This window comes from Miniopterus natalensis, chromosome 9, assembly GCF_054644295.1.
Source record: "Miniopterus natalensis isolate mMinNat1 chromosome 9, mMinNat1.hap1, whole genome shotgun sequence".
Taxonomy (NCBI): domain Eukaryota; kingdom Metazoa; phylum Chordata; class Mammalia; order Chiroptera; family Miniopteridae; genus Miniopterus; species Miniopterus natalensis.
The window spans coordinates 45,819,310-45,844,260 of record NC_142089.1 but is presented as its reverse complement, the minus strand read 5'-3'; the positions used below and the strand labels follow the sequence as shown (position 1 = coordinate 45,844,260).

At 39.9% G+C, this 24,951-nt stretch overlaps 2 protein-coding genes across 3 annotated transcripts in view; one reads left to right on the top strand and one right to left on the bottom strand.

Moving 5' to 3' along the window:
- TNNI3K (TNNI3 interacting kinase) overlaps window positions 1–24,951 on the bottom strand; it is a 280,278-nt gene that overhangs the window by 54,651 nt on the left and 200,676 nt on the right. For both annotated transcript variants that reach the window (XM_087820522.1, XM_016216806.2), the window contains one exon: window positions 20,750–20,859. In XM_087820522.1, coding sequence (XP_087676648.1) covers window positions 20,750–20,859 — 110 coding nt within the window. The remainder of the gene's footprint in view (window positions 1–20,749; window positions 20,860–24,951) is intronic.
- On the top strand, window positions 1,487–20,709 carry LRRC53 (leucine rich repeat containing 53). Its single transcript, XM_087820198.1, is given in 8 exon segments — window positions 1,487–1,574; window positions 4,224–5,039; window positions 9,996–10,511; window positions 13,111–15,311; window positions 15,313–15,445; window positions 16,807–16,884; window positions 18,426–18,486; window positions 20,535–20,709. Coding segments are annotated over 8 exon segments (4,068 nt in total).

Sequence of the window (24,951 nt, the reverse complement as noted above, 5' to 3'; positions counted from 1 at the left end):
TAGAGTAACCAACATGGTAGCCAAAATATCATTTTAAAATGTGTTACAGATCAAGTAATGCTATTCATGAAGGCCTCTGTTCTCACCTTAACAAAGCCCTTGTGTTCCCCTGTAAGGCATGCACAGCCTGCCTGTGGGATTCCCTGACCTTCTCTTCTGTACTTGGCCATGAACTGCTTGAGGCCCAGCACACCTTTTCCTCAGGGACTTTGCATTTGCTGTTCTCTCCACCCGGACTGACCAGTGCCTTCCCCTTCTTCAGGTCTTTGTTCAAATGTTCCTTTTTGTCCACCATATTTAGAGCCCCCAAGCTAATGCTGTCTACTCCCTTCCTTGCTTTATTTGTTCGACAGCACTTATCACCAGATGATGTAATACATATTTTCATATTTGCTTGTTTGTTGTTTATATCCCCTCCTAGAATGTCCACCCCATAAGGGAAGGGATTTATTGCTCTCCACTGCTCTATTCCTAGTGCCTCGAGCAGTCCCTGGCCCACAGTAGTTGTTCAATAAATACTTGTTGGATAAATGATAAAATTAATGATTTTGCGTTTTACTTATATTTCAGTTCATTCTCAAACTATCTTATCATATGGGTAGAGGAATTTTATTACAATTTGCTTCAAGTTTTTTTTAATCAATCAGTGACTATATTATAAATGAATGGCTTTTTAAAACTTCAAATTGGAATGGTGTTAATATTTAATTGGAGGGTTAAAAAGGCATCAAAATAATGGTGAAATTTAACATTTGCTGAACACTTAGAGCACATCATTTAACTGTATAATACTTTGTAATGTAGGCATATATCACTTCCATTTTAAACACGAGAAGGCAGAAAATAAGAAAAACTAAATAATTTATCTAAAATAGTCTAGTCAGTAAATAGCAGAGCTGAATTCAAAGCTCAGTAGAGCCTGTGATCATGATGTTTCTGCATACACCCTTTCTAAGTGTGGCATCCAAAACCATAAGGAATAATTCCGTTGTAATTATGTAGGATTCAGTGCCTGAGACTAGCTTCTGCATACTAAAAAGAACACTGGATATCTAGTACTATGTGACTTTGGATAGTTTATCCGAAGTTTATTAACCATTCTGAACTTCAGTTTTCTCAGCCTCAAATTCAGCTGCAGCATTAAAAGAATTAAATAAGATATGCATGAAACTCAACAGAACTGTAAAGTATTTTACAAAGTAACTTAACCTTTTAATAATCTATACTAATGAGTGTGTCCTGAATGTGAGCTCTCTGAACTTATGGTCAAATGCTTTAATAGTTTGGTTTAAATTCTATACAAATTAAGGATTCTAGCAATTTATCTGGCATCTTATGGGAACCCAAGATGCTCTTTAAAAGGCAAAAATCACCACAAGGCTTCATGAGCAAAATTTAGTGAAATGATAGCTCCTAACTACCAACACTGCGATGTGCACTGTCCTCTGCTTTGCTTTCAGGTGGATGGCTCTTGCTCTTTGCCAGCATGCTGCAGTGGGTGGCAGCTTGCCCTGCGTCATGTTCCGTGTGCACCAAAGATGTAACCTTCTGTCACCAGCTAACCTATATAGTAGGTAATAGCACCAATAACTCTAAAGAGCAGTGTTCAGTGTACCTGGTAAATTCATTGTTGTGCTTTTCGTGGTACTGGCTGCTTTCTGAGCTCAGCCTAAAGAGGTAAACTTTTAAAAAGCAAGCCATTCATAGTGACTGAAGACTGGTAATATTATTTTATTTTCCTGTTTCTGGTGGTCTCAACCAAACGGAAGGCTCCCAGAGGTAATTGGGATATTTCACTATTACAAGAAAATGCCACCATTTCATGCAGCTACACTTTTCTTTATAAACAAAAAAAATAGATCACATCAATTATATTTTTGTCCACGTTTTGTACAGATTTGAACTCTACCACTGGCTGGAACAAATATCAATGAATCAGAAACCTGAACTGCAATTGTTCAGCATTAGTAAGATTAAGTGATGTACCAGCAAACAGATTATTATCAAAGTGCATCTAATTTTGAAAGTCTAGTCTTTTTTTATTGGTGGTAAATGAGCTGTAGAAATGCTAACAAGATACGCTGCCTGTATTCATTATATATTGCTTGCTTAAGTCAACAATTTAATAAGACACCTTATTAACAAATTTGAGGAGAATGTGATTTACATCCTGATATCCAAGAAAAGATAAACAAGTTATAAATTCCACCAATGAAAAATGTTCAGGAATAAGCCTGCATTAAGATGGAGTGGAGGAAGGCGCTTCCTTTCATTTCTAAAATCCTCTGGCTTTGTGGGAATTAAGAGGTAGCTATTATTGTCATCCCTGACAGGAGAGGGACAGTTTCAAGTCTAGTTGGTTGGACACTGTTTCCAATCAGTATTGAAAACACTTAAACACTAAACTCCCACCCTCTCAATTGTATTTCCTGACTTCACTACATTTATTTTTCTTGACCAGGGATAGCTGATGTTTATAAGAAACGAACACTGCTCATTTACATTGCTGTGCCTCTCCTTCCTGTGTATCTTCCTTCTCATTTACAGCATGCCAAAATTGTGGAGTTAAATTTCATAAACACAAAGAAGTAAACGGATGACTTGTGAGTGGAGGCCCGTCTAGTCCTAGACAAGAAGTAATTGACAGAAGCAAGTCTGCTCCCTCAGAGCTGACAGATCCCTAGAGGACTGGGGATCCATAAAAACAAAACTCCTTCAACCAGTATCAAAAACAATGATGAAACAAAATGCAGAGCTGGCTAGAATGAATAGAATTCAGAATTCAAATAATCAGGAAATAAATACTAAAAAACCCCCACAAACACGACTTAAGCTTGCTCGTGCTACAGAGGTGGGAGAAACTCTTACAAAGAAGGCACTATGAAAACAGTTTACATTTTTTTAATCTTTGTTTCAGTGCTATAGTCTGAGTTTCATCAGGGAATTGGGACTTGCTTCCCTCATGGTTGATTGTTCTAATATCACCTATAGACCTCCCAGGGACAATGGACTCTTCCATCCTTATGACACTGTCATTTGCAGTCAAAACAATTTTAGCATGATAAAGATGTGTTACAATAACTCCTGATTATAATATATCTTTATTGAGTTAAAACGCTTTGATTTCTAATGACAGAGCAGTGATAACTCGGAGGTGATTATGGTGAAGGGATTTAACAGTTGGAAGCCCTGAGTACCACCTGTCATCACATGACGGACCTGGTTGGAGGGAACAGATATTAGACAGGAGGCCAAGATGGCCCAGACTATAATGAGAACCCCACTGACAGATCCTCGGGCTGTCTGGAGAGACTATAGATCCTCACCAAGTTGCCAACTTTTAGCCTGGAGCTAAAAAGCAGAAACCAATGTTCCCTCTCACTCCCCACCCCCTCTTCCCAGCCACAGCGCATACCTTTATGTTTGAAAGGAAGGATGACCGGCCTCACAGCATGCACACACATTACTAGTGGGAAGCCGGTGAGCGAGCTCAGACACACGTGTGGCTCTTGGGTGGATCTGTACTGGGCCAGCAGGGCTGGAGCAGGTCAGTACACAGCCTGGCAGAGCAGCCGCCTGAAAGGCCACCTTCACAGAAACAGCCACCACGATGACCCCAAGCAATGAATTCACTTTGCCATGTAAAGGAACAGATGGGTTTGTGTTTCTCAAATAACCATGTCACAGCAACAAAGAATATACAAATCCATCATTCTGATAAAGAGCCCGGCTTCCCCTTAACCTGAGAGATCAGAGAATCATTTTCATTTTGTTTATTGTTCTTACCCAGGCGATAAGATTGCTCGGAGGGTATTTTGTTGTTGTTGTTGTTTAAAATATTACAGATGTCCCTTTTTCTCCCTAATGACCCGGTCCACCCCGTCCCACCCCCCGCCCCAGTCCCTCTCCCCACCATTGTCCGTGTCCTTGGGTTGTGCACATACCCATATAAATTCTTGGTTACTCTCCCCTCCACCCACCCGCCCTCTCCGTCCCTCTGACATTCCTCAGTCTGATCCATGCCTCCATGTCACTGAATCTATTCTGTCCATCAGTTTATTCAGTTCTTTAGATTCCACGTATAAGGAGATCATGGGGTGTTTGCCTTTCGCGGCCCGGCTCACTTCCCTCGGCATAATAGTATTGATTATCTCTGCTCCCCTTTGACCTCCCCTCCCCGTGGTGCGTCCCTGGCTTCTACCCTGTGCGTTTCTCCCCCGCAGCGGCCCCGGTGACCACGAGAGTTTTAATCCTCACGGACGGGGCCCTGTCCTCTGTCGAGGGCACCAACCTGTCGCTGCTGTGCGACGTGGCGCTGCTGTCCCTGAGCAGGAACGGCGTGGAGCTCGTGCAGGACGGCGCCCTGCGCGGCCTCGCGCGCCTGCGGACGCTGCTGCTGGCGCACAACCGGCTGTCGAGCGCGGCGCTGAGCGACCGCACCTTCGCGGGGCTGGGCCGCCTGCGGGAGCTGGTGCTGAGCCACAACGCGCTGCGCACGCTGCGCGGCTCCTGGTTCCGCGCCACGCGCCGCCTCACGCGGCTGCAGCTGGACGGCAACCAGATCGCCAGGCTGACCGCCGGCTCCTTCGGCGGCACGGGCCTCCACGGCCTCCGGCACCTGGACCTCTCCAACAACCTCATCTCCTACGTGGGGAAGGACGCCTTCCGGCCGCTGCCGCGGCTGCGGCAGGTGGACCTTTCCCGGAACAGGCTGGCCCGGGTGCCCGACGTGTTCACTCCGCTGAAGCACCTAATCCTGCTCGGCTTAGACAAGAACCAGTGGAGCTGCACTTGCGATCTCTACCCCTTGGCCCGGTTTTTAAGGAACTACATTAAGTCTTCTGCTCGCAAGCTCAGGAATGCCAAGGACCTAAATTGCCAGCCGCCCACCGCCGCCCTGGCGGGGGCCGGGAGCGTGCTGAGGCTGGCGGACGCCGACTGCGGGGCCCCGGCCACTAACCGCACCGCGGCTCTGAAGGACAGGAGCCCGCCCCTCCCGGGGCAGGATGTGGCCCTGCTGACTGTCCTGGGCTTTGCAGGTAGGCCAGGAGGAGGCGCAGCCTCCTCTCCAACCCCCTCTTGGCCACATGCTCCACACGCACTAAATGACGCCTTTCGCAGGCAGTCGGGAAAGTTCGACAGGGCTTGCACAAGGCAGAGTGTGTCAGGAGCGGCGGGAGGGGGTTAGCTGATCTGGCACAGGTTGCAGGAATTTCCTGTTGCAGAAAAGCTGTCTAACATAAAGGAAATGACCTCGCCCCGGAATTCAAGAGCTCTAATCCTGGTATAACTAGAACCCAGATCCTGAGTAAGTTAATGTGCTGTTTGGACGTCAGTATCCTTGTTTGTGATGAAGGAATAGTATCTGTAGTGTATCAAGAGCCCATATGCTGAAGACCACTGGTGCATTCGTCAAGGTGCTGGGAGACAGGGATTCAGGAAGTTAGGAGAGATAGTTTGCTTCTTCTAGGCACTTACAGAGGCGTGCCCCTCTGTGTTGTAGTAAGAGTCAGCGGGCTTTACCGGGTGCACCAGGGGATGCTATGATGACAGGCCTGCGCACCCTGTTCTACAGTGGTTGTAGAGCAGAGTGACGAAGTGCGAGAGCCCTGCAGTTGGATTGGCCAGGTTTGAATCCTGGCTCCGCTCTTACTTGCTGTGTGACTTTGGGAAAGTCATTTGACCCCTCTGTGTCTTGATTTTCTCCAGTTTGGGGTTTTGAATTCTAAGATTTCTGTTTGTCTCTTTCAAAAACTTGCTCCATCCTTTCACAGACTAAGGAGAGGATAATACTCAACCTTTTAAATCTTCTATGGTAATTTTATAAAAATTTAAATTATGCATCAGCTGTCATCTCACTGAATGAATGAAATAAAGTGATGTGTGGTGTCATTAGTGGAAGACAAAATCTTCATGAGATTTCTTGCATTATCTACCTCAGTGTATGTTTTCCCCCTATGCTTGCAGTGCATTGTAAAACCCTTTGTACCTGTGGTAACCATGGTGATGAGAAGTGTGTGTGTGTGTGTGTGTGTGTGTGTGTGTGTGTGTGTTAGGAGGAGGCTTCCCCAAAGCTGGAAGACCAGAGGCTTGCATCCAGGGCTGAAGTGATGTATTTTGAATATGAACTATAAATAATCATTCCACAGCAGATTTCCAGCAAATTAACTGAACATCAGATTTTTAACTCGTAAGTTTTACTTGTAATCAGTAGAAATGGAGACCAGCATCAGGTCTAAACAAAGGAACTACCACTAGCAGCAATCAAACTCACTTGGAAGTCAATTCAAATCTCCTCAGAAAGACAAATTGTTTTAAAAACTATGCAACCATGTCAGTAATTATATGTGCTAAGAAATAATTTACCGTAAAAGACGGAAGCAATAGGGCAGCAGATAGTTTTTCTTTAAACATGCTTCTTAGAATACAAATTCTAGGAAATAATGAATAGATATGTAATACAAACACAGGTGCACATATAAGCACTATGTTGTGGGGTTCAAATAGGTGTGGGCAATGTTGGATTAAGCAAAGTGAAACGGGCTTCTTTACTGAAGCATTTCTCATGGCCTTTCATCTGCTAATGAACATTATGAATCTAACAGGAAGATACAATATAGAGCATTTCTCAAACTTATTGACCATAAACTCTTTTTGTCACAGAGGATTTCACTGAATTACATTTTGTAGGACATAGCTTTGGAAATATTATAACACTAATTTTCAATATCTTCTAGGTACATTTCCTATCCAGTTTTAGAAAAGATTTTGCTACCTTAACAACTTTGCATTAGTGTAGAGAAAGATACAAATTCAAAAGATTCCAAAGAGTTCGTCAAAATGATAGGAAGTTTAATATACATGAATAAATTCTGATAAATTATAAATATAACTACTTGCATGTTTTGCTAAGTGTGTGAAATTATAATAATGTAACTTTCATTGAGTAAATTTGAAGATACTGTTTTGTTTTTTTAAAAAAACCTTCTTTTAAAAAAATTCTGACTTTTGATATCAGTTTTTTTCATTAGGATTCTGTTCCTTCTGAAATAAAAGGATGGTCACTTATCTCTACCTCTAGGTTGTATATTAGAACTCTAATTTGGCCTTTGGTCCCATTTTCTTTCTCAGCAATAGATAAGTCATCACAATTCAACATAATATAAATAATCATATTCAGCTAACTCAAAAGTAATAGGTGGTTATTTGGCACCAAACACTGACATCTTGACACTTCTTATTCTGTCACCTGATGGATAAAAAGAGAAAGGTTTCATGAAGTTGTAGAGTGTTTTTAATACTTCAGTGAGAACTTATCATTAATTTTGCTTTGTTTCATTTTTCTAACTCAGAAAGATTGTCAGAACCCTTTTTAAAAATAGCAACAATGCCCATGGCAATGAAAATTCAACCATCTTCTTAGTAGCATGTTCACTCTGCCTACAAGCTTCATTGGCTGCTTCTCCTCTCTGCACAAATGGAAAACGACCATCCCTGACTGGTGATGCGGTGCAGACATAGTTCTAATATCAACAGTGTGCCCCTTGCCAATCGACACAGTTAGAGGGAAACTTTATCCTATAATCAGATTATGCCTACTCCCATTGCGATGGCTGATGCATGTATTTAAGAAAATTTAGATCTTTCTTTCTTTTGTTGTTTGGCTTAGTACCTGCATCAGCCATGCAAAATATTCTCTTCATGACTCGTTTTTTGGATTTTTTTTTTTAACCTAACCGCTGAGTGTTGTAGGACCTTATTAAACAATACAAAACCCAAACAGCACCAGCGATCCTAAGCATAAACCACAATTACTATTCATTGAACCTTTCTATAGCGAAACACTGCATGGAACATATCACATATATTATGCCACTTAACCTCTGGGTGGTATTAATTATCCCCATTTGGAAGAGAAGAAAAATAAGGCTCAAAGAGGTTAGAAAACTTGCCCAAGAAAAGTGTCAGGACAAAGCTTTGGATCCTGAGTTTTCTTACTCCATGTAAGAGAGATAGTGTTACAAAATTTTATTATTTTCATACATTTTTAACATTTAAAAACCAAAGACCTCCTTTGGAACAAATCAAACTCTAAAAACTGGCAGTAAAAATATTCTGATCTAAACTTTGCTACTACTTTTAAATAAGGTTGTGACTTTAATAGAAATTAAATTATGTCAATATGTTACAGCACTCTCCAAGAGAGTACTGTCAAACAAATTCAAGTGAGACTTATAAGACCTCAAGACCTAGTAAACTATGCACAGTTTGGGGGATTTGACCAGAAAATGCCATTCTTTTTAGTTAATCTTTAACAGAAGAAAAAAAAGAAACAACCATGTCTGACACCTTCCCTTTTCTTTCAAGTTCAAAAATATCTTCACGTTTTCATTAAAGTTGTCTGCAGTGGAGAGAACCAGGCACAATGCAGTCAACCAATGAGCCTAGGATGCTATCATCTCGCTCACATTTCAGATCACTCATTCATCTGGAAATGTCCTCCTTTCCAGAGTCAGGGAACTGAGGTCTCTGACGGAACAGACTTGCCCAGGGTCACAAAGCAAGTTTATAGGCGGAGTTGGACTTAGGATACAGCATTCCTAAATCAATTGATACTAACATCATGTCTTACTGATCACTATTGTGGGGATTTGTAAGATCAGACCACTCAGCCCTTTTCATTATTAGAATTCATAAACAGCATTCCTTCTGTTTATTTAAGAATATTCAATAAACATTTCTGAAGTGCCTCCTCTGTGCCAGAGTTATGAGCACTAGAGATAGGGTGTTGAATGAAACTGAAAATGTCCATTTTCTCACAGTGCTTAATTCTAGCAAGGAAGGACAGACAGTGAAGAAGAAAATTAGTAAGTGAACAAAAAATTTTAAACTGTTTTAGATGCTAAGAAAAAAGGAAGTCACTGTGATATAGAGAGAGTTGAGGTATAACTCAGAGACTTTGGTTTGAACATCTAGGTGGTTGATGATGGTGATGGAATTTGTTAAGACAGGAAACAACAAGGGAGAAACAAGTTAGACTCCACACTTGAGTCTGAGAAACATCACCTTTACAGTTTTATTCAGAGGATAATCTACACCTACATAGAACAGGAAATGACAATACCAGGCATTCTAACTTAGATGTTAGTCATTTTGTTGTGGAATTTCATAGAAGGGAATGATCTTTGCAAGACTCAAAAAAAGACAGCAAACTTATCAATACATTGGGAAGTACTAATTTAGATTTAAAGAGTAACTAAAATTCAAATGAGCAGAGGTAGGAGAAAGTATTACGAGCATCACCGAGAGCATACACAAAGGCTTAGAAGTACATTTTAAGACTAATAAATTAAAGAGTATGAAAAATAGTGTTTGAATGTGAAAAATAATGAAATGCAAGACTAGGAAGGGTGGTCATAGCCAGGTTGCCCCAAGTCTGGAATATCAAGGAGTTCGGGCTTTATGACTGAAGCCAAGGAGGTGTTCTGAGCCAGGGGGTGAGTCTTTAGGGATGCTCAAAATATAACAATACCATGTATAATCAAAAATTTTTTTGAGGAAGAGGTTATGGTATATGATAATTTCAGGGTATATACTAAACATGGACTATTTGGGGGATTGACTATGGGATTAAGAAACAGAAAACTTGGAATTAAACTGGTTTCCCCTAGGCAGAAAAGGAATTCTAATGCAGGAATTATTTTATCGAGTGAATTTCAGTCCATGAAAAAAGCCTCTTTCTACCAAAGGCATTCCAGATGGTGTTGTTTCTTATCATTTTTAATAGACACAAAGTAAAGATCCAAATTAGAAAACCTAACATATCGATAATATAGCCTCTGTCTGAACTGATATTTTTCCACATGGTGATAGGACTCCCATCCATTCCGATGCCCTTTAAGCCATTAACCTTAGTATCTGTGGGCTTCACATTTGGTGATTTATATGTTTCTTCCTATGATGTTATCTTTTAATGGTCTCTCTGTTTGTCACAGGAGCTGTTGGTCTCACTTGCCTAGGCTTAGTTGTATTTAACTGGAAACTCCAACAAGGCAAAGCAAGTGAACACACATCAGAAAACCTTTGTTGCAGAACCTTTGGTGAATCCCTGTGTGCTCATGAGGCAAGAAATTACCATGCTAAGGGATACTGTAACTGCCACTTAACTCAGGAAAATGAGATAAAGGTCATGTCCATTGCGGGGTCCAGAAAGGAAATGCCACTTTTACAGGGAAACAGCCATCAAGCAGCACTGACCTCTGGGTCCACAGCCCTTGACGGACCATTTAGAAACCTGAAAGGGAAGGATCAGGAGGCAGACAGCACTTTGGTCTGCCTTGGTGGCAGATTGCTGCAGTCAGGACGTTCAGAGCCTCCTGGGAACATGGCAGCTTTTAATGAAGCAGGCTTACTTGCAAGATATTGTCCAAAGAGAGCTGAAAATCGAAGGAATCTCGAGCCTGGGGAAGTCCAAGCTCAAACTCGGCCACAGCATGTAACAAGAACAATAGGTGAGTTGTCTTGTTTGAGAAAATCCTACTGTTTAAATTCCTCTGGAGGAGGTAGACTCTTTTAATTTCCTCAGCAGGAGAATAAAAATCATTGTAGCACCAGTCTATTCCTTAAAACACAGTGTGTGTGTGAGTGTGTGTGTGTGCGTGTGTGCATGTCTGTGTGTGCATGTGTGTTTGGGGTGAGGTATAGATGGAGATTCCCCACCCTCAGGAGCTGAGAGTACTTCTTGTGCCTGTTGTAAAGTGAATTTTGTAATCCAACACCTAACAATGTTTAAAAAAAATAATAAAAAGAACCCTTTTAAATAGCGATAGTGCTGTTAAGATTTATGGGAGTCTGAATATTGGCTCCCATTCCAGCCTCCTTCGAGCTCTAATGCCAATTCTGCAGTAAGCAACCTTCCCAGAGCATGACATGTTAGAAGAATGGGCCTTCTAATGCTAGTGATTCATTTCAGGAATGATGTCAAGACACATACTTTGCTTGCTGAGCTGTCAGGGATGATAACTTCCCAGTCCAGGGAAAGTCAGGACTTAATTCATTGTCCCATGTTGGGAGCCAAGCGAATCTGGCCGTGACATCTCCCCACTGTACATTGGGCGATGTCAATATTTAGGTGGAGGCAATGAATTAAATGTCTTCCTTTTTATTCCTGCATAGTAAGGCGATGCTTTCAGGCTCAGCAGTGAAAACTTTGACAGCGGCTCTGTAAAGAGGCTCCTGTCATTTATCTGAATTGGTTTACAACAAGCAGAGCTCTCTCTCAGAATATGAATGACAGAGGCACTGCACCAGGAAGTTCCTACCATGGGGATCTGGCCCTAAGGATGGGTTTGGGGACAACTGGAAAATAATAAAGCTGTATGTTATTTCGCATGTAGCATGAAGCAGGGTGTGGATTTATTCCACTGCATTCCCAGTTTCTGGTTTTGACTGATGGTTTGACTCAAAAGAGGAATGGCTGAGGAAAGAAACATCTGCCACAAAGATCAGATCAGACTGGTTTATTTTATTAAAAAATAAACTCTTAGCCTTTCAATAGAATCAGACCTGAGCCACATGTTTTATTTTAGCTTTGCCCAATGCCTTAACTTCTCTGTGATAATCTTGGATCCTACACTGAAGGCAATATGGTCCCTGAACCATTTAAAACCCAGTCCCTTGTTCCACACAGAGAACACTGGTTGGCCAAACCGACACAATTATTTTCCAGAAAGATTTGAAATCCTGCTACATGCCAGCCATTGTACTAAACCTGGAGAGGACAGGAGTTTGAGGAGAAAACAACCAAAGCCATACCTGCTCCAGAGCAGACGTCAGTAAGAGGCAGCGTTGCTCTGATTGCGTCTTCTAACTTTAAGGATGATCTAGTCAAATCATTCTTCATATTTATCTCGGAGTCACAAAACTCTATTAGAATCTGACAAAGGCTACAAACTCTTTCCCCAGAATAATTTTATAACCACATAAATTTTATACTCGCCTAAAGTTATATCCACATAAAGCTTCCATCTAGTCTAATCTTCTGATATCCAGAGAGTAAGTGGCTTCTCCAAGGTCACCCAGAAAGTTGAAGGCAGATGTTAGGTAATATTAGGTGCTAGTCAGAGGTTTAGTTCACTTCTTCCTTTCTATCATTGAACAGAAATTCCTCTTTCTTCCTCTGGATAAAGCAATTTCACAAAATTGAGAAAGTACAATGATAAGATGTAATTTTAAACTTAGTATGCACTGTGGCTAAGAGGATAGGGTTTAGTGTCAGAAAGACCTGAGTCAAGTTCTGCCCATGTCATTGAGCTGACACGTGACTGGGAGGAAACATTCAACCTCTCTAAGCTTGTCTCTTCATTTGTAAAAGCGATAGGATAATAAGAATTGTCCAATGGATCAGGGTTCTTATGATTATTAAATGAGATAATGAATGTCCAATATTTTGCACAATGCCTGGCTCTTAGTAATATTTTTGTCATTAATATTTTTTAACAGGTATCATTAACCTGCACCATGTAAAAGTCCCAGACAGATTTTTGTAACATAGCCCAGGCCATATTCTAAAATACTTATTCACTTAACAAATACCTAATGAATACCAGGTTAAGTGTTGGGGCATAAAACAGGCACAGTCTCTGCTTTGATGGATCCAAGAGTATCACAAGCATTTTTCTTTTGTTGTTGAAACTTGGACACTACTCAATATTGTATTATGCTTTTTCTAGTAGTTAGTTCCAACTGAGAAGCGGATGCAGAAAAAATTACTGAGACTATTTGGAAAATATTTAAGCATTATTTGTATTTAAAGCTAACTTAACCAATAACTAATCAGAAGATGTATAACCCTGAACATTTTTATTCCTAATTCCACAACTTTTAAGTCAGCATTCCAACTGATTAAAATGTGGCCATAGAGTGTGTCATTGTGAACACACCCAATTGCCAAACGTCCTCTGTGGGTTTGGTTAAAAATTTAAAAATAATCAAGAATTGCCATAATCAGAGGAATCATTTTTATACCTTTGATAAGGCTTCTGAGCATCTGTTTGGTTGGGGTCATAAAACGCTGCTCAGTGTTAAATTCCTGCATTTATTGTTCCGCAGATATCAGCAGTGACACATTGAGTAGAAGATATGCAACATCCGCTTCAGCCTTGGCAAGAGAAAGTCTTGAAAAGCACCTAACAAATGAATCATGGCAGCCTCCAATAGGAATGGAAAACAAAGGCTTACAACCTCACCGACAGCGACATTTTATTACAAGCTCATCATCCAAGCCTTGTGAGCCCGAGGAACACTATGCACAAAAGGTCTCACAAAAACATAGATCAAAATCCGATCATCCCTATGAACTGTTAAAATGGAGCAGGCCTAGGTATTTTCAGCCAAACAATTCTCTTATCTGCAAATATGTGCCCTATGACCAACTTAATGATTATGCAAAAGCAAAGCAGCTAAATCGTCGAGAATATTCGAAGTCCGAGAAAGAGCAAATCCAAATTTATAGAGCAATAGAAAAATTCCTCATGAGTGAGGACAACATGGAGTTATCGGGGTCATCAACAAATATCAAGAAAACGCATTCCCCTAAGAGTGCTAGCTTCCATGATGCTGGTTTAGTTGAAAAAAATAGACTGGTGATGTCATCCAAAACATCAACCCATTCCAAAGAGCAGAAAAATCAAAGTAACCACCTGACCAACTTGAATCTCAAAAAATGTAGCAGTCCTCAAGAGAGAAAGGAAGGAGGAAAATGGCCTACTGATACACAGATTGTGAAAAAAAGGAGAACTGATCAATCTGACCCCAGAGGGAAAATTAAAAAGCAAAATTTAAGGATAAAATTAAATTTACACCCTTTTAGAAAAGTCAGAGTCCATCCAGAAAAGTCCTTGTTGGCACTCCCAAAGAAACGCAAACAAGTATTGTTACCTGCTAATCATGCATCCAAAGCTTCTGAGAAAGGAGCCAAAATAAACCTCCCGTCATCTGCAGAGTTTTCCCAGAAGCCAGAGAGTAACAATTATGTTGCAATCACTTCAAAGAGGCTGCCTCTCAAACAGGCCCGGAATCAGGTCCCATATTACAAAAAGCACCCTAAAAAGGCTCCTCCGCTCGGTGCTAGCAGCGTATCTGTAGTCACCCCGGGCTCTGTGGAAGGCAGCTGTCACCCTCCCGGTCACATTCCTGACGGACGCCCAGCCACGCTGCCCGGGCTCGCACCCACGGCAGCTGAGCACAGGCATGCACGCTCCGCGCACTCTTCATTCTCAGCCGAGCAAACGGAAGGTGCAACTCGCCTCACATTGGTAGCTTCTAGTTATTTACCAGCTTCTGGGGAAAATACAAGAAGTGACATTTTGGCATCTTGCCATTCCTGGGGGGGCCCTGAGCAAGGTGCAGCGGAGCCCACTGAGCACACGGAGCAGAACAAATCTCCGCCCAGGGAGCTAAACCAGTATTCTCTGTCCCTGGAAAATCAAACACAACTTGGTGTCCACAAGACTGACACCTACAAGGAACGTACTGTAGATCAAAGTCAAATGTTGCAACATGCAGTGCAACACTCAAGTAATGAACAACTTGGAAACGAAGAAAAAACACTAACGACAAAACCCAAAATACCGCATCCGATTATGGAAAGCTGTATTATGGGTGAGGGGGCTGATGCAGGAAAAACACTTCCTCAAACCGGAGTGTATGATTCCTCTCTCCTTCCCCGAACACAGTCCAAGGACAACCTAGCATTTATGAACACGAATTTTATTCCGTACCAAAATAGAATAGAACTTCCCAAGGATATCGGTACTTCTCTTAGTACTCAAGCCATTTGGCATCTAACCAAGGGAAGCAAAAAAGAAACGGATCGCACAAATGCACTGCCCAGAAATGATGGCACTGAAGTGCCAGAGATAAAAATAGCAGGGAAAGAAGAGGGAAAACTGCCCGAAGACAGCAAGGCAAATTCTCGTGCGTTAACCCAGACCAGACAGATGACCTTAAAAGGCACTGCAAAAGAAAAGCAGCAAACTTGGGAAAATGGAAAAAGTAAAACTCTTACATTATATGGTTCAAGTTCTGTTGAGACGACAGTCACAGCTGAGGATTTGAGTATCATGAACTCCCATGAAACTGCAAATAGACTACCTCCTAGTGAAATAGACCTTCAAATAAATAGTAACATGCATGATTTGAGACAGGCTCAAAATCCTCAACCAGATAAAGATAACAGTGCACCCAGAGAAGGCGCGGTGACAGTGGAGACACATGAAGCACTTCCCCTCTTACCACAGTTAAAAGACATTTAGCTTTGAGGCAGAAAATGAGGTGCCTCTAATTCCTGGAAGAATAAATGAGGCTGAAAACTCTGCTCTAAAACATACACTGTATCCACCATCTGCTGAACACTGGAATTCATCACTTTTAGAGGCAGAACAAAGTGAACAAAATTACTCAAATAATAATAATTTCCTACTTTAGCTTTCTTCAATACGACACACAACCCCAGCCTTTGCATGCATTTCAAATGCATTATTTTGGAGAAAAAATATCCTCAGCAACTCTTTGTTATCAATGAAATAGAAGTACCTGGTTAAATAGAATGCAAAAATCAAAGATGGAGCCACAAGATATGTTTGACACAATTAATTGAGTTTTCTTCTCTGAGGAATGGGAAAACGGGAAGGAAAGTTTTGCCTAGTCCTGGGAAAGAAAGACAATTAAAAAAAAAAAAAAAGCTTTAAGCAAATGAAAGATTAAAGACGAAAAAAGGACTTGAGCAGATTTACACTTGATGTTTATTTTATGGAAATTACTATACATATCTCAATTAGTGGCATTACAATATTGCTTGCTACAGAGATTATATATTCACATTTGTGCCTGATCTGCTTTCCTAATTATGGTATGAAAATAAAAATTGAGCTTTGCTTGTTAACTGTAGTCTAGCTAATATGCATATTGGTATATTTCAACCATTCTTGACTGTTCTGTTAACAATTATGCTAGGTCTTAAGTAGAAATCTTTAGAACCTGTTAATTCTCTAAGAGAAAAAAAAATTAAGGATTTCTATAAAACTGTAAAATCCTATAAATCCACTAGGTGGAGATCTCGGCTTCAATCATTTTAGAAGAACAAACAGCTTCAAGATCAACACAATGGATCCTGAACAAAAGGAATTTTAAGGAGCTTTATTGCCAATTGTTATTAACGTAAGATTTTGAAAACTAAATAACCCATTAACATATAAACTTTCAAGGTTTGATCTCTTGAATTTAGCATGCCACTATTGTTTGGTGTGAGTATTCTTTCTGTGCACAGAAATTGAATGTGCTTATAAATATTAGATTTAAAAGTAATAGCAGAATAAACATCTCTCATTCAATGCCACACTTATTTCAAAGAAAGCAGTGTACTCAAATAATTTTATTAATATCCCAGGAAACTGTTGAAAGCATACCTTTAAGGTATAGCATATTTTTACATTTCCTAGTTGGAAAAAAAGAAGGTTGCAAAGACAGTTAACTTCCTTTTCAGCTCTCTATCTGTCTAGGTCTCTGTATCTATATATTTACATTTGGTAATATTATAAAGCTTAAAAGCCTATTAGAACAATGTAAATAATGGTTACATGCTCCACCTACCTCCTGTTTTCTTTCTGATTCAAAATTGCCAGCAAATGACAATTTTCTTATTTTGAAAGTCCCTAACTTTATTACCTCTCTTCTTTCCCTTTTCTCCCTGGATTCAAAATTTTCTCGGCTGTAACTTCAACTCCTTTCCCCACTTTTTTTGTTCAGACTCTCTGCTTGAGCTTAAATCCCATGCCATCTGTCTGCGGCCCCGGTTCCCACTTCATTTTGTTAAGCACCTTACAGGTGAGAGGAGCGTCTATGCCGCCTTCTTGCACAATAACTTTATTCTAATTGACAGCTCCCTCAGTTCTGTAGACCAGGTTACTTTTTTTCTTGTTAGCTATCTTTTCTTTTTTTTCCTTTTCTTATTTTTTTAAGCACCTTCACCTTCATGCAGAGCTCTTAGTTTTGTTCTCTCACTGCCAATAATACCCCTGATAGGTACGGGCCTAATGAGTGCTCTGGTCACTCGCCGCCTCTCAGAGTCAGGGAGGACAGTGCTCCAGGACTCTTTTCTCCCTTCCATTTCCTAAATCCAGTCTCTCACCTCTTTATGATGTTATTTTTCCTTTGAAGTAGTTCTCAGGTTTACCCCTGCTTCTGAATCCCCATGGTAACCATTATAGTCTCTGTGTTGTAATCAACTGGATTACTGCAGTAGCGGCCCAGCTGGATGCTCTGACTTCAGTGTCTTTTGCTTCTGTTCAGCCCACTCGTTCTTTGTCTTTATTGGGCACAAATTACTTGGGGTGTTTGTTGAAATGCAAAGTTCCCAGCTCCATCCCAGAGATTTTGATTCAATAGATTTAGAATAGGGCTCCAGAATCTTCGTTTTAACACCCATTCCGGGGTAATCTGGAGCAGGTAATAAGTAGCCCACACATTAAGAAACAATGCTTAGCTATTCCAGTTCACACTGGGAGATAATTCAGTGCCTGCCTCACTATGGAACTACATACACTTCTTCAAGGGAATAAATCCTTCATACCAAACTCAGATGAATTTTCAAAAAAATTACATTTATCATATTTCTTCACTGCTTTAGAGAAGCAGTGAAGAAAATATACTTGCTGATAATTTCATGTCCAGATTTCCTATTCTGGTTTCCAAGGCTTTCCAAAATTGGATCCCATTTTACTGTGAGGACTTTCTTCCACCTCTCACTGTTTTTCAATAAGCATTTCCCATCTCCAATAGGCTGGTATTTTCATTTTCTTTTATCTTTATGTGTCTTGATCATGCTTTATCTTTATGGGTCTTGACAAAGAAGACACACATAGGAAACGATAATGTGCTTCCAATTCAAGAATTGAGGCAAAAATAGACTTTAAAAGAAAAAATGAATCAAGAAGTTGATAATCTAGAAAATAAAGACCAGGATAGCATGATGTTGGTGTCTTAGATCTAAAGATGAACTTGTTTCACATGCTGCCTGGTACAAAGATTTAACCCCTTGGTGGCTACAATGTTTCAATAACTAAGTCTTTCCCTTGTGTATTCTCACAACAAATTTGCACATGCTCACTTTTGGGGACTGTTTTTCTCTCTCACCAAACACATTCATTCAGCAAACTCTTATTTATGTTTATGATCTCAGCTCACGTGTCATTTCTTCCAGGAAGCCCTACCTGACCTACGGTAGCTCTATGTCTTCGGCTTGCTAGTATTCTTTAGAATGCAATTCTCATCTAATCTTGTTTTCCTTTATTTTAGCAGCCCAGACTTAGCTTGTAATTATAGAACCATTAATGTGTTTATCCAGTTAACCTCCGTTTGACCACTAGGTCTTAAACTCCATCGAGAGCATATCTTCTTCATAGAGCCCCAGCACCTATCCATAGGGCTGTAAATAGTAGAGACTCAATAAATAATTGTTGAAGAAAAGAATGAAAACTTGCCCATTATTTCCCTTTTCCTCGCCACTCAGCCTACTGACAAGGTAAGGACCTTACTGGGCCATGTAATGGCGACTCAGACATGTAACATGCAGAAGATCAATTTCGCAATGCTGGGATGGATGCCGCGACCGAGCCAGGGTCCCCTGACCGACACGCCTGGACGTTGCCAATCAGAGGCTCTGCTCTCCCACTCGGCCTTCTCCCCATTCTCTCCCCTGAACCTCGGCCCCAGAGCCCAGACCTATGCTTGATAGTTTTCACTGCTTAGCAATAAAACCTCTCCACTAAGTACTAGATTTTTGGCCTTTTAGTGTGTGTGTGTGTGTGTGTGTGTGTGTGTGTGTGTCTAAATTTTATTGTTCCCTCTTTTGGCTCTCTTCTAGTTTTCTTTATCATTTCCCAATCTGTTGCTTATGGTATCCATTCTAACCCCCAAATACTTTTGGAACTTCCAATGACTTGTTTTTATCTCCAAATTAAAACTTCCATATGTCCCTTATCTACAATCATGAAAAGTCAGTTCATACAAGCAAAGGGGATTCCCTGAATTGTTATTTTATGTTATACCTTGAAACAGTTCCCATCCCACATAGAGAAGGAAATTCTGGATTAAGTACTTGGCACACTTATTTCTAGAAAACCTACCGGAGGTTCATATGGAGAGACAAGGAAAGCTTATCCCAACCTTAAGTTATATAATTTTTAAGATAAGTTGTTCTGGACATCAATATCCAGATGAGATGATGGGAGGCACTGATAAGCAATAGTGATATTCATTCATTTACTCAAGAAATGTTTTTGAGCATCTGCTAGGAATGATTTTAGGTGTCAGGATGATAACAGCAAACAGGACAAAATGAACAAATAAAACAAGTCCCTGCTTTTATGGAGCTAACATTCTGGTAGTGAGAGAAGATGCTACACAAATAAGTACGTAATCTGTCAGATTAAGTGGTCAAGAGTAGAGGTTATTTCTTCTGAGATACTTAATTCATGTCCCATAATAATCTTCATTTTTCTTCATAAGAGTTCCCCGTACATTTGTGGGATTGGGTATTGACTTGTTCTGGGTTTTGCCTTCTGAAAATGAATGGGAAAGTTGCTTTCTCCTTCCAAACATCTGGACTGGGGCTTATTCTATTTCTCCTACTGTGAGATGCTTTCTGAGATAACAAAAGCCTCCCTTTTTCTGCTCCTTTCTCTGTCAAAGAGAGATAAAGTGCCTGGGAAGGATTAGAAACAAGGACCTATGAGAAAAGGACAGTAATAACTAGGATGGTTGGAGCTGGATGAATAAGAGCTATTAGGCTTTTATGTATAAGGATCTCCAGTGTGAAGAATGAACACTAATTCCCTCCACTCAGCAGAATCGATGTGGACTGACGTCCAGACACAAGGATTTCAATAGATAACAAAACATACTGGCAGGGGGACTCTTAGACACTGCACTAAACCGTGCTCTCAGGAGAGACGTTGTGGAATCTCCTCCTTTGTCAGTCTCTGAGGACAAAGTAGATATCAATCTGTCTGGTACAAATAAGAAAAACCCTCTCCTGCAGACAGAGGGTCTGCAATTTCATTCTGGAATTACGTGGCTATTTCCCTCTACTCTCTTAGATCATTGATCATATTTAAAAATGGTTTTTTCCCCCCACTGTTTACATATCGTACTTTACTTAACCCTTCCATAACATCAATCCCTTCATTTGGACTCTAAATCTATGCTTTTAACCACTTTATCAAAGCCACGCTGAGTCAGAGAAGAACTGGGACCAGGTCTCCCGCCTCCTGCTGGAGCCAGTGCTGTAAGGACCGCGTGTCCTGGGCCTCTGCCTGAAGGCCTGGCTCTGGTGACAATCCCGCACAAACCCATCTTGGGCCAAACTACTTTCTTTAGAAAATGACTAAGTGTGGCTGAAGCGTAGTTAATAAAATTGCAGCTGAGATGAGAGTGTGAATCATCTGTCATACCCTGGTTTTTCTTTTACTAATCAGTTGTGAGAAACATTTCAAAATCAGAGAGCAGCAGCAAAGAAATATGAGGTACTCAGACTTCGTGAGGCAATTAGAGACTAAAGAGCAGAAGGCAGATCGGTCTTCCCGCCTTGACAGTCTTAAAATACACGCCGAGAGAAGACTTCGGTGTTACACTACTCATGACAGATTTTGACCATAACACGTTTTCTAAGAGGAAATAAAAAACGACTCACTTCAGGACATGCGTTCCACCCTCGCATCAGCAGAGACGATATGGGCTTGGGAATGGAATAGCCGATGGGCGGCCTGATGTGGTGGTAAGCCATGTCTGCCGCCGCGGCCGCTGCAACCAGACGGGCACGTCAGTGTTGAGATTCGCATATTCGTGTCCAGAAACATAGGAACAAGCAACAGTCATCAAGCGTCAATCTGTGCATCATCCAGAGAGTCAAAAAGAACTCTATGTATTTTTTTTAAAGCTTAAACAAAACATTGGATAATTTGATACCATAAGTTTATAAATTCATTCATTTGGCTGTTCATTCAACATATAGTGAGCGGAAGGAATATGCACAGGAGCAAAGGAACATACAAAGGACATGCAAGTAGCAAGTCATTGAGTGTGTGTGTCTGAAACACAGGGTACGCACGTGATGATACAGGGTGTAAAGACTGAGAGGCAGACTGGACCAGGCTGTACAACCCCATAAATCTCAGGTGAACGAGCTTACACTATATACACAGCAAGGCGTGGGGTGCCACTGAGCTTTGCACTTTGAATACTTTGGGAAATATATATTATTTTTTAAGCTTAAATCCCATGACTGGTTACAAGAATGTTAGGGTTTTCATTTTTAATATTTATAAAGCCTCTGTCAGACACTTCACATCCATCTTTTTAGCTAATACCATTCATTGATTGAATGCCCTAGTGTTGCCTGCCTGTTTGGATTTCTGAATATTGCTCATCTCAAACTCCCCATTACTGTGTTATCATTCTTGGGACTTCGTTGCAGATTACTGATTGCTGATTATTTTTCTGCTCTGCAACCAGTGATTTCTATACTCCCTTGGAAACCAAGCTTGTAGCTACTTTTATTAAACACATTTTGTATCAGGCATCATGGTATTTACAGCTATAAGCTCTTTCAATGCCCCTAAAAACCATGCAAGGTATGATGTTACTGTTATGTGGTGTGTGTGTGTGTGTGTGTGTGTATCACAAGTTTTCAATTTATAAAAAAAATTAAATATAACTAGTAGTTGCTGTAGCTTCTTGTTCCAGATTCCAAGTTCTCTTCAGCTACTTCATATTGAAAATACTTTGTGAACAACAGGTGAAATTCTTTTTATTCTCCAGAAGAATTACTCTGCACCAGTGGGAGGCTAAAGTTCCAGGGAACTGATGCTTCCGGACTTCTAGGTTGTGATGTCATAAGCAACTGTCTATATCTTAATAGCTCAAGGTGTGACCCTCACCCACTACCAGCACACCTAAGTTTGGTCCAATTAATTCTGTTTATAGATCTGATCTAGTGAAGTTATATGCAGTGTGACTTAACATTTTGCTTTACAAGTCAGTCAGAATTAGTATCTAACTTTGCCAAATGTAAATTTATACTTATTCTTTGTAGAATTTTAGGAAATTAAGAGAATTAGAATAAACTTTTATTCAGAGGAAACAAGTGTTGAAATATTTTGAGTATTTCTTATATAACATTTATGTCATTGAGCTTAAGCCTAATATACAATTATGTAATACTTTTTTCTTAAATTAAATATAAGCATTTGCAATGTTATTAAAACTCCATGTTAACATATTTTTTTAAATGACACTGCATTTAGTGTGATTTACCTAATTATTCCTCAATTTTAGGTTGTTCAAATTTGAGTATAAACACTTCAAAGAATGTTTTTCAATATGACTTTCTTGATTTCACAGATTTTTTATGATATTTTGAGGGGAAATTACTATCAAAGAGGCTAACTGAAAACTTTTAATACATATTATTAAACTGTTTTTCTGAATAGTTGTACTATTTTCTACTTTCAATACCAAGTGTGTAAGAAAGTTTTTATTATACCTGCACCAGAATTAGGTTTTCTCACTTTAGAAAAGATTTTTTAATATGAGGGGTAAATACAGGGTGTCCCTCAAAAATGTATACACACTTTAACATCTGATAGCTCAATTGATGTTTCTTTCTTTTCAGATTTAACCCACTGGAATTAATAATTATTCAAAATGTGTAAGCATTTTTGGGGACACCCTGCATATCAGCTCATTAACTGTAGTTTAAATTTTATTCTTTGATAAGTAGTGAGGTTTAATATTTTCACAAACATTTACTATTTGTCTTTAAAACCATAGTTCATGCCCTTTGCCTGCCTAGCATTTTAATGTTTCATTGCAACAGCTCTTCTAATCGTGCAATGGTTTCAGATAGAACGCAGTCAGGGGCTTCATTTCCTCTCTCACCTCCAGCCCCTTTGCAGAATATTTGCACTGTCACATTTGCAGACAACTTCTAGCACTATCACATAGAGTTATGGTTTCTAGCACTGAGAAAACAAAGAAGCAAAGAGCTGATCAAATCATATTCAGCAAACTTAACATGACTTATAAAATGTATCTTTTGTGTTACAAAATCTAGGCATGTTAGGCTCCTTCCGTAGGCTATTCTTGACTATATTTAATTCTTCTTGGAATGTGGTAAATAAGCAAACAAACTGACGCTTAACGATCATTCATCTAACTCTACTTTTTCACCTTATGGCCATTTGGATATTGTTGAGCTGGAGCAGCTATAAGCACATAAAGCAGTGTAGTGAACATATTTAAACTAATTATACATATCCTAATGGGTGGGAAGGGACTATTCATAAAGTGAGTTAAACTCAGATGCAGGTGCCAAACGTCTCCTCTGAAACTCTTTCAGACTCTGATATCAAGTATATAAAGTTACTTGTTTGCTTCTTGGCACTGTGTCTGGAAAATCAGTTTAAGATGAATGATATTTAATTCTTCATTATTCAAAGTAGATTCTGCAGGGCCCTGGCATCCCCTTCTCCCTTTTGCTTTATGCACTCTTGGCAGTGATGCTACTCATTAGCACCTCCGCCATAAAGTGGTCAGTGCTACATGAGGGGTCATGGAATTGAAATTTGTCACCTTTGAGGTTGCTCTGTCCGTCTCGCCTAAGTGGCCATGCTCTACTAACAGCTGGGAAATTTTCTGGTACTCCAGATTCAGAAAAGTTACTGTAAGCCCATTAATCATATTTTACCTTGATTGTCACATAAAATATGTTAAATGATTTATGTAAATGTTGGTTTCTACTTCCACAAAGAAAACTTTGTTATTAAAAGGGAATAAAGTTACATTAAAAATATCAGTAACTTTTTATTGAGCACTTATTCTTTCGTCAGCACTATCCTGAAATAATTATCAGTAGTTTAATAAAGCTTATAATCGAGCTTCTAGAGTAGAGCTGTTGAATAGAACCTTTGGCAGTGATGAAAATATTATTTTGTACTGCTCATTATGGTAGCATATGGCTATTAGGCACTTTGAAAATATGGCTAGTGTAACTGAGAAGCTGAAATTTTAATTTTATTTAATTTTGATTAATATAAATTTAAATAGCCATGTGTGTTTGATGGCTTCCATATCAGTCAGCACAGTTGTAGAGCTCTGTCTTTCTCACTCCCATTATCCCCAAAGACAGTTGAATTAAACACAGTCTACTGCGTCAGACTCAAGGGTCTATATAACCCTGGTGTCGATTTGCGGATTCAAGTTCTCCCTTGTTTTACCGAAACTTTATCAAGAAAAGAAAAGCTATGAATGGAGATTGTCAGTGTTGTCTCTCAAAAGAGGGCAGTGAACAAGAGGCCAGACATTCAACATAACATGTGATACCTTCATTCATTCATTCATTCACGTGACAAAATGTATTGAACATTCTATGTGAATGATGACAGGCTAAGAAAAAAATGAAGTGTTAGGTTTTTCAATAAAATATGGTAAATAAATGCATAATTAATGAAGAAATGAATTACTAGATTTTTCTCTGCTTTTTATGGTTCAGTTGTGAAATGTGATTTCTTTTTTCCTGGAATCCTCTTCCTTACACTTTTTTCTTGCATTATATCTCCTGTCACTTAGGTCATCGTTTAGAGGAACTCTGGGTGCCCTTCCTACGTCCTGCTGCAGCACCCTGTGCTACAACAGCCTACAGTGTTTTATACTTAATTACCTAGTCATTTGTTTGCCTCTGCAAATAACCCACAAGTTCCTTGAGGTCAGTGACTGTGGCTTTTCACCATAGTTATCTCCTGTGCATAGCACAGTGATGGGCAGTTAGTAGGCATTCAATAGATACGCACTGAATGAATCAATAAATGAGATAGTTCAAAATAAGGTTTCACTGGA